At 48.2% G+C, this 18,201-nt stretch overlaps 1 protein-coding gene across 1 annotated transcript in view; it reads left to right on the top strand.

Annotated features, from left to right (window-relative positions):
- Positions 1-17,807, top strand: part of WSCD2 (WSC domain containing 2) — a 78,071-nt gene extending 60,264 nt beyond the window's left edge. Inside the window, exons 7-8 of the mRNA XM_065417895.1 lie at positions 4,400-4,600; positions 17,455-17,807. Coding sequence (XP_065273967.1) covers positions 4,400-4,600; positions 17,455-17,807 — 554 coding nt within the window. The remainder of the gene's footprint in view (positions 1-4,399; positions 4,601-17,454) is intronic.
- Positions 17,808-18,201: the final 394 nt, after the last annotated feature.

The following is an 18,201-nucleotide window of genomic DNA, read 5'->3' on the forward strand; positions in this document are numbered from 1 at the left end:
TAATTTTTATGTTCTAATGAAGCTCCAGAAGAAAATTAAATTATTATTATTTATTCTTTGTATTGCAGTAGTGCTGTGGAACCCCAGGCAGGGTTCAGGGCCCCATTGCATGCAGTTCCCAAACTTTCCCCCTGCATGATGCCATTTTCAGATGTATTGTTTCCCATGTTTTGCCTCCCAGACAGCATGGAGGATGCCATTTTAAAATGGCGTCCTGCAGGCGGCGTAATCTCATATGCACCGTATGTACTAGGTCACGCTGTGCTGAGGACGCCATTTTGCTCCACAGAATGTGCTACTCTGAGCAGGGCCGGCTCCAAGGTTTTGGCCGCCCCAAGCAGCCAAAAAAAAACCAAAACCAAAAATACCGCGATGGCGATCTGCGGCGGCAATTCGGCGGGAGGTCCTTCGCTCCGAGCGGGAGTGAGGGACCGTCCGCCAAATTGCCGCCGAATAGCTGGACGTGCCGCCCCTCTCTGGAGTGGCCGCCCCAAGCACCTGCTTGCCAGGCTGGTGCCTGGAGCCGGCCCTGACTCTGAGGACACCATTTTGCTCTACAAACACCGACTAGAAAGACCCAGAGAGTTTACAATCTAGATTAGTGCTCAAGAAATGGTCTTTCAATAGCATTCAGTTTTGTGATAAGAGGAATAATGATGATCATATTTTATATTTATTTTCAATACCTTTATTTATAGATCCCAACATTTTCTTTTCTTTTTTTAACAAACTCTCAGACAAAATCTCTCCTCCTTATGCTATCTGTACCGGAGCTGGCCTAACAGTGCAAATGGTTATCATAGATAGTCATTTGAATACATATGTGAAATTTGATTAAGCTGTGTTTGCCACTAGAACCGGGTGAATAATTTTAAGAACTTTTTTTTGGTGAGTAAAATAGTCAATGAATAAATTATTCCTCAAGTATGTGTGCAAATGGCTCAGCACTGGAAATGTTGCTCAAACCTCCAGGATTCTTTCACGTCCACGGATCCTGATGATATCTGAAAGACTCACACCTAGCAAACGGCATGGCACTCAGTTTATGTGCCTCTGAAGGATGACTGGCTAAGCTGACCCTGTGGGGAATTAAACCTGTAACTACAGGGAGTCTAGTCTCATGCCTAGAACTGGTCACTCCCAGGATTAGAGGAGACCATGTTTCCCTAGTAGGCTTTACCTTACCAATCCTTGCTCAAAGCAAGTCCATGAGAAGTCTATTTCAAATACATTCCAAGATTCTCTACGATTTCAGTATCGAAACGCTGAGCTCAGTTTAATTCTATGGCACCCATTTGACATGGCATTGCAATAGTTGTAGCTGATACAGCATGATAGAGTTTCCAGACAGGCACTCGACACATTCACTTATATCAACCAATGCCCATCCCCTCGTTCTCCTTTGCACAATGGTTCTTGAGGATGTTTGTCCATTAGAGCAATTTATTTAAATGCCTTTATCCCACTGAGTTTAAAAAACAAACAAAACACACACAACAAAATCTACGCACTAATGATACAAAACATTTTGTTCTGCTGGCTAAAAATCAAAGAGTATTTTATGTTTATTCTGGGCTTTCTACTCATCTGACTGGGCTAGAATGTATCCAAGCAACTAGTAGATTAGCTACCATGTAGCTATGTTGTACAGCCTAACGGAGGAAAGCAAATGACACATCTATAATTGATGTAATACATCTACTTACATCCTCTGTCTCCCCCCTGGCTTGAATCATCTGCTGACATGTTTTTTTGTTTTGTTTATTTAGACGTGGTATGTGTATTTTTCATACCGCTAGGCCCACGGGTCATTGAGATGAGGCTATTCAGCATGTTGAGTGCAAGCTGGTTGGCTGCTCAGTTGGATTTGCAGCTGGTGAACTAAGACAGTGAGGCCACAGCCCTGTGTGCTCAGCAGCAAAATACGTCGAGTTCGGAGCAGCGGGGAGAGGGAAACCTGTGTCTTCCCAAAATGAGTTTGCTGGTGGTTTTTGCTATTGTAATCTTAGCCCTAGGAAATGGCACGGGATGCACAGCAAAGTGATTTCGGCAACCACACATTGGGCCGTTGCTTCTACTCCGCAGGAACCCCCAAGCACTCCTGCCCTACCCAGACTGTAGTTAGCACCAGTTCTGCTCTGGACACCTGGCCAGCAGGAAGTGGACTGGCTCCAGTGACTCTCCTTCTATAGGCAGTATAATGACTCAGCCAGGATCAGGCTCACAACCTGGAGGTGGAGAGCGGTAGCCTATCCCCAATGCCCGGAGACATCTGCTCCCTTCAAGTGTATTTAAGACAAATTATTCCTTATAGGAGCTCTGCTGAGTCACCTTGGATCAGTAACAGATGCCAGGTGTTGGGCGACGTGGTGTTAGGCGAAAGCCCCAGCCAGACATTGTATGGGCCATGGGTAAAACTGAGGCCTGTGCAGAGAACCAGCCTAACACTTTTACACTGCTTAACGCCCCCAAACCAGGCTAAAGTAAGCGGTGCAGGAGCCTCATGTTGGTCTGCTGCCCGGGGATGGATTTCAGCGCTGGACTCCCCAGGGGTAGTGTCACGATGGCCATCTCTAGGCTTGGCCAAACAGGAGTTCGACCAGCCGGCCTGTGAGCGTGCCTTTGCTCTCCTCAGCATGCAGGGTTGAGATCTTCAGTCAGAGATATGGGGGGGGGATATTATAAATCCCACCCTGCCCCTGATTGAACACAGGTGGTGCCTAATTGGCTGTGCACAGGGGACATGGTCGAGCTGAATTTTTGATCTATATAAACAAACAGCTTTAAAAGTCGGACGAGTGAAACCAATTTACAGACAACAGCAGAGGCCGGAGACATTAATGGGCACTCTGAGCGCTCCCATAACAGGCTGTCAAGTGTCATTTCTCACGTTACGAGTCACCGCCGAGTTACAGGGCGAGTGTAAACACCACGGCCAGGAAGATTATATTAAAAAAAAGTGCTCTTGACCCTCCGATTCAGACCAGGGCTCAGGTATGTCGGTTAATGCTGTAAATAGCCCGCGAAGGCTCGTGAATGCCGGCGTGTTTGCCACTGGGGCCTCAAGGAAAGCTGAGGTTTGGGAAATCAGTCTGTTTGCAGATAGCTCTGCTGACAAGGGGTGAAATTCACTGCACCGGCACAAAGCCAGAGGCACCGGAGAATCCTTGGCACCAAACCACCTGGTGTGTACCTGTGCACAGGATGCAAAGACCTGGCTAAGTATCGCTATCCTCCTTTTATACCTGAGGAAACTGAGAGGAAGTTATTTGCCTGGGTAGCCATGTGAGTCAGTGAAGGAGCCAAAAAAAGAACCCAGGAGTCTGGACCTGGAGCCCTGTTGGGGACATGAAATCCAGACACATCCCGCCCTGGTTGACTGGAGTGGGGGAGTCTCCCAGGGAGCCCTGGGAATGATGGGGGATTTCAGTGCCCCTTCTTTAGACATGGCATTGACCAATGAGGAGGCTCCAGATCTCGCTGAGAGTCACTGCAGTTGTGGTGTGCATGGTTCAGCCCTGGGCGAGGCGAGTTAGAGGGACAGTTCACCTCCTCAGCTGGCCCTTTGCCTAGCACGCCTCCAACAACTGGCCTCGGCTAATCCAGACATGGGCAGCATGTTCCCATGAAGCCCCCGGGAATGCCCTGAGAACACGGCCACTGCCGCCCCATGCTTTCACATCAGCGAGCTGTGGGACCCCGGCACTCACAGGCTGAGACCGACGCAGAGTGGGGCAGCTGGGGACAATGCACCACAGTCCCTCCAGGGCTGCTGTCATTAGAGACACTTGGCACTTCTACAGCACCTGCCTCATGGGGATCTCCAAGGGCTTTATAAGCGTCAATAACCTAAATCTCACAGCCCCTTGTGCTGTCTAGTAAAGTACAGGCATCATCATCCCATTTCACAGATGGGAGAGGCTCAGGCACGGAGAGACTGGTCACCCAATTTGCCCAGCTCCAGAGATTCCAGGGGAGTTACTCTTGATTTACGTCGCTACAAGAGCTCAATCTGGCCCAAAGTGATTTATCCAAAACAGTTGGGAATAAAACCTGGATTCCTGACTCCCCGTCCTCTTCTGTGACCATTAGGCCCCACTCTCTGACCACTGTCACTAGGACTGAAGCTGAGGTTGTGGACTGAGCCACCGGATCATTGCACTGGGTAACCAGGCACTGTGCTAAGTAAAACATGAATTGCTCAGAATCCAAGCAAATAAATTATTTCCATCTGGAACGAGGATGCAGATATATTTTAAATTGCCAGCTGCTTTCATCCAAATATATTTTGCAGTCTGATTTCTCCCTGCTTGCTGTTTTCTTTTCTTTGGTCTTTTTTTTTATTATTATTATTTTTGCATTTCCTTATTCTTTTGTGTCTGTTTATTTTTCTGGGAAGGGTTCAAAGGTGAAAGGGATCACTGGCGAAGTGGAAGGACAATCTGCATCAAAACCCACGAAAGTGGCCAGAAGGAAATCGAGGCCTTTGATTCAGCCATACTGCTCATCCGGAACCCATACAAAGCCCTGATGGCTGAATTCAATCGCAAGTATGGCGGTCACATCGGATTCGCTTCTCACGCACATTGGAAAGGCAAAGGTATGCTAGTCACCTCGATACTTTTTGTACCAGTGTCACTCGCTGGTTTGGGTTGGAGGGAAAAAACCCACCCATTCAGAACAAGTCTCAGTGTTTTGTGTCAGCATTTTCAAAATGAAATGTGTTGATTGTTTGGATTGAAACGACTTTTTGTTCCAAAAGGTCCTTCAAACGTGCACAGTAACTTGTATGCAGGCTGAGTTATGCATGCCACTGCCCTCTAGTAGCTGGAGGTATGAAGAAAAGACTGAGGCTAACATACACAATGCTCCTTTTGCGTGTGTTTTTCAGAGCTGTGCTACAGGACAGTTCACAGTTGTAACATCTATGTACAGTACATGAGGGCAGAGGACATTACAGGATTGCAAGGGAACTAATGACTTCTCATAGCCAGCAGCTTAATGTATAATAATAGTATTTGCCCTTACTTAGTACAGAGGCATAATCACCCCCCTATTACAGATTTCTATATTAAGGCACAGACCACTGAGGTGACCAGCCCACAGCAGGTGGTCAGCCTGTGACTGACCTGGGACTAGACTCCAGGAGTAGAGTTAAGTGACATTTTTTAGACAAAACTTTTTTTCAGTAAAAAAATGCAGATTTGGGGACACCAAAACACTTTGTGTATTTGTGCTGGTTTCACTGACTGGTTTGGGTTGAGGAAAAAAAACCCAACATTCAAAAAGTCTTATGATTTTGTTTCAACATTTTCAAAATGAAATGTTTTGATTTTTTGGATTGAAATGACTTTTTGTTCTGAAATTTTCATCAAATTTCTTTTAATGCGTTCAGACACATTTTAAAATAACGCTTGATGTAGAAATGAAACATTTCACTTCAGGATTTCATTCGACCCAGAATGATTTCTCTTTCTCTCTCTCTCTTTTTTAAACTTTTTGATTCACTGAAAATTTCAAAACCATTTATATTCGGTTCAATTATTTTCCTCATTTTTTCAGAATTACCAGCAAACTGAAAAATCCACTATTCTCACAGGTCTCTCTCTCCCGGAGTTCTGATTTCCATTCCACGGCTTTTACCACTAGATCAGAGACTTTGTGCTCATATTTTGCACAGAGGGGAATTTCACCAAGAGAGCAAACTCAAAAGGGGACTGGATATGGAGAAAGGGAATTCAGCCTTTAATCTGGGCAAACATTCAAGATAAAGATGTTTTGCCCAGCTCTGATGCATAGAGTTTGGTTGGTTTGGCTGGCAGAGGCAGACAGAGAGGATGCTGGGATTGATTGTCCCTATCTTCTTTTAACTCAGGGGCTCTCAAACTCAAATGACCACGAGGGCCACATGAGGACTAGTACATTGGCCCGAGGGCCACATTACTGACACCTCCCCCGCCCTGCCCTCGGCCCCGCCCCCATTCCAACCCCTTCCCCGAAATCCCCACCCCAACTCTTCCCCCTTCCTGTTCCCAGGAGGTGGAGGGGTGTGGGGTGTGGCGGGGGCTCAGGGCAGGGGGTTCGGCTGCAGGAGAGGTTCGGGGGGCGGGCTCCGGGAATGGGGAACCGCGGCCAATGGGAGCTGCTGGGGGCGCTGCCTGAAGCAAGAGCAACACACAGACCCCTGTGCCCCCCTTCCCCACGTTCCAGCCGCTTCCCGGAGCGGTGCGGGGGCAGGGCAGGCAGGGAGTCTGCCCTTCCCCCGGTGCACGTCGGGCTGGAGCCGCTCTAGGTAAACGCTGGGGGGGCCACAAGGAGCTTGCGGGCCGCAGAAAACAACCCCGCGGGCCGCATGCAGCCCCTGGGCCGCGTGTTTGAGACCCCTGTTTTAACTCATCGTACAATAGAGATAACACCCATTGAGCTGCAGCAGGCTTGGAACACGCAGCTTTTGCAGTTGGTTCTCAAACACCCATCAAAGCCATTTATTCCTCCTCCATTTGGAACATTATCCCTTAAACAGTGGTGTTAGCAGAGGGTGACACCATCACTCCCATTGGACTATTCAATTCAGCCTTCCTATGTGCTGAACGGAAACAGGAAACCTGTGACTCAGAGAATGCCCCTGCAAGGGCTGCCTTTCCCTGTGGTGTTAAACCAAAACAAGTAGCAAAAGTACCTTCCTCCAGGTACCATCCAGTGCTTCTGCACAAGCCCAGCCTGACTTCACTACTCTACCAACCCGTGGGACTTCAATGCTTGTAAGAGCCCATTGGGAGGCCTCAGATAAGCTCCGACATGGCGCTGAATCTCTGCTTGGTGGAATGAAGGAGAAATCCTCCAGGGTTTTCCCCTCTGAAGCCAGAGCTGCTCTCAGAAAGGGGCCTGGCCTCCTAGCAGAAATCACTATTATCAGAGCATTGCTTCAGGATGAGGCCATAAAATACCTGGCCCTGACACGTCTTCCGACTTGATGATCTTTCCCTCTGAGTGACTGGACATTTCATGTAGGAGCCCCAGCAGGAGAGAATCCTCCCCTCTAGACAAATCAGTCGCAGCCTTTTAATTCTGCACACCCTGCTGCTCCGGAGAAAGCACCTTTCCCAGCCACGCACAGACACATATTGTGGATGCTTGTTAATTACAGCAATTTACAAATTGCTGTTGTGAAATTGACTTCATTGGAAAGAGTTAAAATATTTAGCTTGATTGAACATCTGCTACCCTTAATTCAGAGTTTATTTAAGGGGATCTCTTCTTGTGTTGTTGGTATGTGCCTGGATTTCATTATTGCCACGTGCACTGAAATGCTCGCTCTCTCTCTCTCTCTCTCCTCTTTGCAATGCCACCAATACCAGAGACATGACCAGAGCAAAACCCCAGTGCTGACTGCAATCCAAACTTGGGGAAAGATTCTGCCTTTTTCAACACAGCTCTGAGCACAAGGTGGTGCGTCAGGGGCACCGTCCCAGGAGGAATTGCTTCCCCATTGGCTCTGGGGCAGCAGCGATTTGCTGTTGACTTAGGCCAGTAACAAATCACAACACTGTTTCACACCAGCTCATCTGTGCCCGGGAGGTGGAAGGCGTGGAGCCTCGTCTCCGCCCATTCCTCACCCATTTGTGCCAGTGGGGAGTAGCTGGGGTTTGTGTGTCTTGGAAGCAAGGTCTGGGTAGCCCATGCGGGTGTGTAAGGGGGGGTTGTGCTCTGCCATATCCCTTGCTGCGGGCACATGAACCAAGTCACTACCTAGCCCTCAGTCTGGGGCAGTTCATAGGTTCAGAAGAGACCATATTGATCATCTAGCCTGACCTGCATGACAGAGGCCATAGAGCTTCCCAGCATTAATGCCTGTTTGAACTACAGCAGATCTTCTAAAATAACAGCCCATCTTGTGCTCACCTCTGTGGTTACATTTTAGCAGTTTAGGCCCCTCTCTAGGACTGATGTGAAGGCTGAGGGAATACAGGCAGGAGAGGGTGCTGAGTCTTTCTTTGGAGTATGTGTCCCTGTGCTGAGGGTGCTGACAACAGTGCTATCTGGAACAGCGAGTGGTAGGTTTTTTGGATATCCATCCAGGCAGCCCCATCTGCTGATCTCCTTCAAATGACTGTCAGAGATAGCAGGCTGGATTTTATTTTCAATTATCCAGAGCTACTCCACTGAAGTCACTGGGGTTCTCTTGGACTTACATCCATACAAGTGAGATCAGAATCACACCAATCAATACTTGATGGCTCCTTAAAAAGGCTACAGGACAAAGGCAGTTGTCCATGTCTCCATCTACTGTTGATGTTCAGGGGACAAAATTCCCGCAAAGCCCTGCTCAGTTTTTGTAGCTCAGGGAAGGGCAAATGTCAATGGGTGGCCAGGCAGGCCATTCCCCGACCTGCACCAATGGGGTCATTTTCAGGTTTCACGATGCACACGTGGGCAGGTTTTCAGGTCCAGTGAGCATGTGCATATTTTCATGCCTCCCCGCACTGTACCCACACCTGAAACCTTTTCCTTTAACATACTGGTCTGGGATAGCCAACAGCTCCAGATATTTCTCTGTGTAAGTTTGTGCCAGTTGGGTAGAGCGCTCGGCATGATTCACCGATTGTCAGCGCCGGTTCCAGGGTTTTGGCTGCCCCAAGCAGCCAAACAAAAAACAAACAAACAAACAAAAAAGCTGCGCTCGCGATCTGCGGCGGCAATTCGGCGGGAGGTCCTTCGCTCCGAGCAGGAGTGAGGGACCGTCCGCCGAATTGCCGCCGAACAGCTGGACGTGCCGCCCCTCTCCGAAGTGGCCGCCCCAAGCACCTGCTTGGTAAGCTGGTGCCTGGAGCCGGCCCTGCCGATCGTAGTAGCAATAATTATGCTGCACAGAGAATGTGGAGAGAGGAAACCTCAGAGAAGCTTATCTGAGGTGTTAGAACAATCAACACACAAAGCTGAGGAGAAGGTGGGAAAAATCTGTCCACAAATATTCTCTCCAACGCAAAAACTAATTTCGATTTGGATTTAAGTCAAAATATACCACCGTGTGCTCTAAATAAGACATATTTTTAACAGTGAGGGTAATTAACTGGTGGAACAACTTGCCAAGGGATGTGGTGAAGTCCCCATCATCACTCGATGTCTTTACATCAAGAACAGATGGCTTTCTAAAGAGTACGCAATGGATCAATGACAAGATGTGGGTCCGATGCAGGAAATAGAGGGCGAAACCTTTCGCCTGTGTTATGCAGGAAGTCAGACTAGGTGATCACAGTGATCTCTTCTGGCCTGGAAATCTGTGAATCTATAGCACTGCAAACCTTTCAAGTTCACTTTCCAGGAAAGTTCAAGCACTTCATCTTCACCAGCAGGAATACTCACGAAGAGCAACATTTCCTACTGGACTGTCCTGTTTGTGGAATTTGTGACTAGCGCTGTGTTGCTTAGTTACCTGACTCATCCCAGCAGAGGACAAAAGCAGAATTCATAGTGAATAGTCAACACAGTGCAAACCAGATGCGCTATATCCGTCTGCAGAGGGGGCAGCACGCAGTGCCTCGGCATTACTTAAGCCCTTGTTTGAGGGCTGATGTGGGAAATAAGTGGCCTCTGCCCATTCTGAATATTTGCAGTAAACTCTTAACAAATAACCTGCAGAGCAAAAATTATTCTCTGCAGAAATTCACTGATAAATCTGAATACAGAAGCAATTTAACAATGGTGCAAACTGAAAAGAAGACAAAATTTGTCATCGGAATTATCTATTGGAAATCATTCACTCAGCTCTGCCCACTCCTGGATACCTGTCCCAAAGCATTCCCCATTCAATGAGGGACTAGCCAAGCAGTCCCACTGCTGATTGCAAGTGCCAGACTACAAGTGAGCCCAGTAAAAATGGGAAATATGTCTTAGTGCCCTAGCAGGTTTAGAAACCCAGGACCTAATATTGCAGAGTTATGGTTCTGTCAATAACTATGAAACAGTGCAGCGAAGAAAGGCTGCTTTCATTGCAATTGGCATTCATGTGTGTTCTATTAATCTCTGCTCAGGATTGCTGCAGTGGAAAGGAGAGAGGCAGAGAGGGAATTGGAGTTGGGGCACTAGCGCAAATTTTTCTTTTTTACTACATGTGATTTTCCCCCCCTCAGGGTTGAGGGGGAAAGGCTGGCGAGAAATATACCAGCTAGTTCTCCAAACTATTCTAACTGCAGAATCGGCCAAGGTCAGCTGTAGGCGTGTTTGGGGCCGTGCGCTTTTGTGGTCCAGTTCTCACTTGGCAGCTCACATTCCAGCCCACTCTCCCTCTCCAGCAATGGAATAAGAGTGGTGAAAATTCCCCCCCCCCCCCCCCCCCCGATCTCCTGCTTGGTACCATTAGGTCCCCATAAATTATACGGCTGACCACTCAGGAGGGGGCTGCGGCCTGGGGTGCGGGGGGCGGTGTGAGGGCTCCGGCTGGGGGGGCGGACTCTGGGGATGAGGGGTTTGGGGTGTAGGAGGGTGCTCCGGGCTGGGACCAAGGGGTTCGGAGAGCAGGAGGAGGATCAGAGGTGGGGCAGGGGGTTGGGGTGTGGGCTCTGGGGTAGGGCTGGGGATGAGGGATTTGGGGTGTAGGAGGGTGCTCCAGGCTGGGACTGAGGGGTTCGGAGGACGGGAGGGGACCAGGGCTGGGGAAGGGGGTTGGGCCATGGGAGTGGGTCGGGGTGCAGGCTCCAGGTGGTGCTTACCTCAAGCAGCATGCAGAGCCCCTGGCTGCAAGAGCCAGAGGGGGGACATGCCGCTGCTTCTGGGAGCCGTGCGGGGCCATGGCAGGGAGGGAGCCTGCCTTAGCCCTGCTGCGCCACCGACCGGACTTTTAACGGCCTGGTCAGCGGTGCTGACTGGAGCCGCCAGGGTCCCTTTTCGACCGGGAGTTCCCTACACAGGCCTCTCTTTTATATACCCCAAGCCTGATTTTCACATGACCTACAGGTCACACCACCTCCATTTTCCCCACCTGGGGAGGTGAGTGGCTCTTGTCACAGGTGGGGCTGAAGCCCATCTCCCCTTGTGGGGCCCACCACTCTGGTCAACCATCAAAGCACAAGCCTCTACCACATGAAAGGAGTAACTCCATATGTTGGTAGCAGTGGTAGGGCTGTTATCCTGAATGTGGGCCAGCTCCTTGAGGATAACAACCTTTGAACCTTGGTGCAAGTCCCTGCTCTGCGATAGACTAATAACAATAATACCTTGCTCTTATCGAGCACTTTTCATCCATGGATCTCAAAGTGCATTACAAGGGAGTGTCAATCCGATTATCCCCATTCTAGGGATGGGAAAACTGAGGCATAGAGAGGAGAGGTGACTTGCCACCAGGCCAATGGCAGAACCAGGAATAGAACCCAGGGCTCGTGGGTCCTAGTCCAGTCTGCTATCCACTGGGCAACACTGCCTATGTAACCATGGGCAACTCACTTAGCCTGTATGTGCCTCAGGTCCCCCTCTGTGCAATGGGGCAAAAAGCCTGGCTCTGCCTCACAGGGATCTTGTGCAATAAATACAGTAACGATTATGAGGCACTCAGATACTGCAGTGAAGGGGGCCAGATAAGTCCCTAAGATGAAAGGTGGAGGAAGACACTGCTCACCCTTCTAAAAGGCCTTTTGTCTGGAATGCTACAGAGCCAAAGATTAAAACAAAAGGCCGAGCTGGCATTTCGTTATTTCCCCGTAAGTCCCGAAGGCATGAGGGAGTCCCTTATCAACGCAGCCTCCTGTGCGGCACACACAGCTGTAGCATTGCTCATTCTTCCCACAGCCGTGACCTCCGGGCCTAAGGAAGAGGGAGCGACTCTTCGTGGCAAGAGAGAGATGATTAAATTTTCTTTGCTAGCTTAATCCATGGCCTTTCCTCAGCAATGACTGTCAGTTTGGCCACACACAGGCCATTGGTTGTTTTTCTTTCCTGACCGAGCTATTGGCCTTTCTCTTGCCAGTGAGTTAAGGACACCCAGCTTATTTCATGTCAGACATGACTTTAATCTCCAGCAGGCTACCAAGGGCACACCATCCTCCTTGGCATTTGCCCTCTGAGCCAGCCCCCAGGAAAGCCTACCTTTAACCCTTTCTCATGGGGCTACATTTATGCATCCAAATCATGTGTCTCTCTATGTAGTGGCAGACCAGGAACTGCAACTGGTACCTTGTTCCCTATCATTAAAAACAAACAAAGGAAAGGCCTATCTGGCTGGATATGAAAATGACCAATAGAAACAGGATCTTCTTGGTTTTTACTTTTCTCATTAGGATCTCTGCATCATTTCCAAGCATTGTATGCTCTATCCACTGCTCTAGCCAAGCATTTTATGCTCTATCTAAGCACTGGTCAGCGCAGACAGACCCTGGTGACTGGATTCCTCTTGTTTTCTGTGTGTCACTCTACTGCATAAACAGCCACGATGCAGGCCTCAGTCAGTGCAGCTTTCCTCGCCAACGTGGTTCACCGTTGGCCCCAAGGAGGGAACCCCCCTCAGTGGCTGAAAGAGGAGCTCACTCCCCAGGGCCAATCCAGTTCTAAAGGCTGTGAGTGACAACAGGGAGGGCATTTTAGGCCTCAGATCAGGAAGGGCATTTCAGGACCTGCGTGAAGTGAGCTTAAGTGCTTTCCTGAATCAGTGCCATCGTGCCAACGATGGGGTTTTTCCACCTAGCTCTGAATTAGGTGAATGTGTATTTCACAGCAATACAAGGTCACGTTTTGTACAGCCAAAATCTCTGTGAAAGCCCCTCCGCTGTTTCGAGCTTTGATGTACAAATTCCCCTCTGCCAACAATGGGATTTGACCAAGGCCCTGCTCTGCCCTGAGAAGGTGCTTGGGCCGCACCTGTGGAGATATGTCTGAGTGGGCTAGAATCTGCGATGGTCTGGAAGGGCTTGCTGGACCATAATGGTGATTTTCAATCACTCTTGGAACACTGAGAACGGTAAGGGGTGACTTGAGCAGACTGTATCGGTTCCTACATGGGGAACAAACATCTAATAATGGGCATGTCAATCTAGCAGACAAAAGTATAATGAGATCCAATGGCTGGAAGTCGAAGCTAGACATATTCGGACTGGAAATAAGGTGCACATGTTTTTAACGGTGGGAGTAATTAATGATTGGTACAATTTACCAAGGGTTGAGGTGGGTTCTTATCGAGATTGGGTGGTTTTCTAAAAGATCGACTCTAGCTCAAACAGGAATTAATTCAGGGAAGTCCTACGGCCTCTGTTATGCAGGAGGTCAGACTAGATGATTGCAGTGCTCCTCTCTGGCTTTACAATCTATGAACGCCTCACTCAGCAAGCGACTTCTATGCCTGTTGAATCGAATGGGCCAGACTGTGACCTCGGTCACACCGCACCATGGAACTGGAGTGACCCTGCTCACGGTGTGAGTGGCAGAGGAATCTATATCCACCCATCTAAAGGGAGCTTATTGCTGTGACTAGAATACTAACGCAACTTTCCAAAATGGAAGCACGGCAGCTCCGTGGCTGAGCAAACGCAATGGGCATGTAAGGCACTATTGGAATTATCTGAGCTACTGCGTGTGAGGGGGACGAGACCTTGCTTGGCCTCTCCTGGCTGCTGCTGTTGTTGAATACAGCTGCTGGTCCTTTCTTTCCCTCCTGGTTGCAGCTGTGCTTTTCACCAGCCTGGGCTGAAGGCTCTTTAAAATCAGTATTTTGTTCCATGACATTAATTTTATGATATCCCTGGAGTGGTTCCAAAGCAAAGTTTTATGTGATATGATTACACAAGGTGAATTGTCCTGTATCTGTTTAATGAAACAGATACTGTCTTTAATGATTCTTTGGGGAATTAAATACAGCTAAGCTATTAATCAGGCATTGGTTCCTCAAGGAGGACAAGAGGAAGGAGCACATACCCAGAGCTTTTATGCATCATAAGATACATGTGTATTACAGTTTCAGCAGAATCATAGCTTATTATTGGTGTTTCATCATCCTTTTTATCACCTGATTTTAATGTGGGGATCAATTAGCAAGAGACCTTGGGAATAATTGAAAGAATTTTAGGAGGGAGCACGTGTAGTCAGCCTAGGGACCAGATGGCTAGTTGAGCTCACTGAGGATATTATCAATCACCAGCCAAAGACCTTTGTGGAACTTTATCGACAGGGCCCATTGTCATTTCTTTCAGAGCCATTTTGCTGAACTACTCCTGGTGTTGAAGATCAGCAAACACCACATTTGGTAACTCTCTCTCTCTCTCTCTCTCTCTCTCTCACACACACACACACACACACACACACACACACACGGCCCATTTTCATTTACAGTTGTCCAAGGGAAAAATTGAAACTATAAAGTCAACCTCAAAACTCAGTGCTGTGATTAGACAGACTGTTCGCATTCAGTTTTAGGAGTGACAGGTGGTAATAGCCACCTTGATTAAACTCAGAGAGCCCAAGTAGCATGAAAAAATGCAGAGTCTAGGCTGATTAAATGCCCGGGGGGAAGGCGGAGGTGGGGGGAGACTTGCAGTGGTTGCCACTGACAGTAAAAGTGAAAAGAAGGCAGGCATTACCTTGCCTCAGTAGCTGAGGTTTCCAGCTCACATGACATTGTTGTCATGGAAATCATACCAGTTCTGTGTACAGAAAGTGAGTCAGCCCCATTGACTTTAGAAGCAAGCAGCATCTCAGCAGAGTTGAGGGAAGCTACAAGGGGGAAAGATACTGGGATACAGAAGAAAAGTATCAGACTTAAAGCCAGTTTTAGGAGATTTTGGTAAAGATCGATCTGGTAAGGTCAGTAAGGTTACGTGATGCATATGACATGCATGAAGTTTGCATGCTGTATGGAAAGACTCCTCCTCAGCAGATGGGCTACAGAGAGTGACTCAACCGTGACTGGAAAAACACGAGGCCATTAACAGCAAGAAAACACAATTTGGACAGGGTAGGAATGTGGGATCAGTTTAGTTCTGTAAGGAGGGCCGTTAAGTTTAGAAACGTGACCGTCCAGAGCTGTCAGAGACATGATCAAAAGAGCACCCCCGCCCTCGTTAAAAATACTGCAGCTCTTACAGCAGTAAAAATCGCACCAAATTATAGAAATGTGGGGCTGGAAGGGACCTGGAGAGTCATCAAATTCAGCCACCTACGCTGAGGCAGGACTGAATAAACCTAGACTATCCCTGACAGGTGTTTGTTCAACCTGTTCTTAAACACCTCCCATAATGGGGATTCTACAACCTCCCTTGGACGCTTATTCCAGAGCTTAACTACCCTTAGAGTTAGAGTTTTCCCAAATACCTAACCTAAATCTCCCTTGCTACAGATTTAGCCCATTACTACTTGTCCTACCTTCAGTGGACATGGAGAACAACTGATCACACTCCTCTTTATAACAGCGCTTAATGTATCTGAAGACATATCAGGTCCCCCCTCCGTCTTCTTTTCTCAAGACTCAACATGCCTGGTTTGTTTAACCTTTCCTCGCAGGTCAGGGTTTCTAAACCTGTGGTCATTGTTGTTGCTCTCCTCTGGACTCTCTCCAGTTTGTCCACATCTTTCCTAAAGTGCAGCACCCAGAATTGGACACAGAACTCCTGCTGAGGCCTCACCAGTGCTGAGCTAAGTTCCCCCACACATCACCTCCATATTGGTGCACATAACAAAATTAATTCTGCACATGGATGTAAAAAATTAGAGGGAACATTGATGCTGAGTAGAGCAGTACCTCCCATGTCTTTTACATACGACACCCCTGCTAATACACTCCAGAATGGCATTAGCCTTTTTCACAACTGCATCACACTGCTGCCTCATATTCAGTTTGTGATCCGCTATAACCCCCAGATCCTTTTCAGCAGTACCACCACCTAGCTAATTATTCCCCAATTTGTAGCTCTGCATTTGATTTTTCCTTCCTAAGTGAAGCACTTTGAACTTATCTTCATTGAATTTCATCTTATTGATTTCATATCAATTCTCCAATTTATCAAGGTCATTTTAAATTTGAATCCTGCCCTCCACGGTGCTTTCAACCCACCCTCCCCTTCCAGCTTGGTGTCATCTGCAAATTTTATATCACCTTCATCATCATCATAATTTGCACACTTCTCCTGCCTTCTGTTGAAGATCTCACTGTATTTTACAGTGGGGCCAGGTACAGAGGATTTTCCTATATGCATATGCCAAGATTTTCAAACTGGATAAGGATTTGGATGCCCGATTGCCATTCAAATGAATGCGAATTGGGTATGGCAATCTCAGCCATAGCATGGATCAGATTTTTGCCCCACATTGGAGTGTTCATTAATTATGCCTTGTTACACCCTAGTGAGCTAGGCAAGTATAACCAGTATAATTCATATCCCCTTTTTGCAGAATGGGCTGTGAGACACAGAGAAGGCAGGTCACTGGCCCAAGCTTACACAGTGAGCAAGCCATACCGTGGCGCCACTGCTGGTCTCACGTTAAGGCTCGAAGGGAGGTCTGAGCAGCACAAAGCTGACATTTCAGAGAGTCTGTCCTTCTGTACAGGGGAGCTTCGGTGTGTCCTTCTGGGAAAACGAAAGGAACACAAACTGACTGCAGGAAGGGAGAAAACAAGCCAGGTTATTTGATACCTACATTTCCTGTCAGATCCTCTCTCACACTTGTCCCGCCTCCTTATGCTTGTTGGGGAAGAGAAGCCGACGCATTTCAGACAGGGCTGGGGGAAACGTCCCAGTGCACAGGTCTAAGACCATATGTTCCTTCGTCAGCCTGGGTCAGGGTCAAGAACACAGTCTAGTCTATAACACCGCGTTGATATGTTTATCTTCAGCCTTCCAGATATTTCTGCCCCATCCCCTTGGCATAAGCCTCAGCCCCCTCCAATTCTTTCCCTCGCTGCTGGCTCCAGGACCTCCTCCTCACTGCCCCCAGGATTGGAACAGGCTCCCAGACCCAGTCAATGTGAGTGCCAGTGCTTCCCCCCCACTTCCTAAAGACCTCACCCTGTAATGAAGTCCTGATGTCTTAGCTCCCACGTACATGAATTGCACCCTTCCTGTTTGGACACTTAGACCAAGTCCTGCATGCCTTCCTTGCTTGAGGGCTGGGCTGGATTGACCCATCACTGGGCCCTAGGCAACCACAGGGGTCACAGCGCCACTCAGGTTTGGGTCTTCTCCCCCCAAATTTGGGGCATAGGCACCTGCTTAGTTTGCCTATGCATCAGTCCAGCCCTGCTTGAGAGCTCTCTTTGACATCCAACAGATCAGGATTTGACCTTTGCTTTGTAATCTCATTGGGTCAGGGGCTGAATTCTTTGTTCTGATAGGGGAATTGTTACTCTTGCAAAGTGCCGCCATATTATTAATGATATTAGTAATAGATAGATTGGTAAACAAGAGACCTACATTGTATCTAGTGCCTTCACACATGCTGTGACTGATACTGTTGTTAATGGATTTCCTTTGCTTCTTGCAGAATGGCCAGAGTTCGTCAAAAATTACGCCCCCTGGTGGGCCACTCACACCCTGGACTGGTTGAAGTATGGCAAAAACGTCCTTGTGGTGCACTTTGAGGACCTGAAGCGAGATCTCTTTGTCCAACTGAAGAGGATGGTGAGCCTCCTGGGCACCAGGGTGTTTGAGGACAGACTCTTGTGTGTCGAGGGCCAAAAAGACGGAAACTTTAAGCGCTCCGGGCTGAGGAAACTGGAATATGACCCCTACACGCCCGAGATGAGAAAAACGATCAGCACTTACATTAAAACTGTGGACATGGCTCTGAAACTCAGAAACCTCACAGGGGTCCCAGATGACTATTATCCGAGATGATGAAGATGACGCTTGGGGGAACTGACTCTAACCAGAACAGAAAGGCTTGGTTTTCCCAGCCAGTACCTAGTTCCACCCAGTGGGTGGCTTTCTTTGAATTATCCATCTGCTGCTATTAGCTGTTAATGAATTCCCTGCATGAGAAAAAAGAATGGTCACCAGTCATCGCTGAGAAGATGCCTTGGCAAACACATCAACGAGTCTAAATTCTTTGGGGATTGTGTCCTTGTGAATTGGCGTTTGCGACATGAAAACCTTCACCGCTGTCTTTACCGTTTTCTCTCCTGTCGTGTGGGGTGCATTTTCCGTTCTCTGTCAGACTTGCTCAGCAATGGCGGGAAGGAGAAGCAGGCTCCGATTTCCAGTCTGAAACGGGGCTGAACAGAGCCATGGC

This window comes from Emys orbicularis, chromosome 16 (genome assembly GCF_028017835.1).
Source record: "Emys orbicularis isolate rEmyOrb1 chromosome 16, rEmyOrb1.hap1, whole genome shotgun sequence".
NCBI lineage: Eukaryota > Metazoa > Chordata > Testudines > Emydidae > Emys > Emys orbicularis.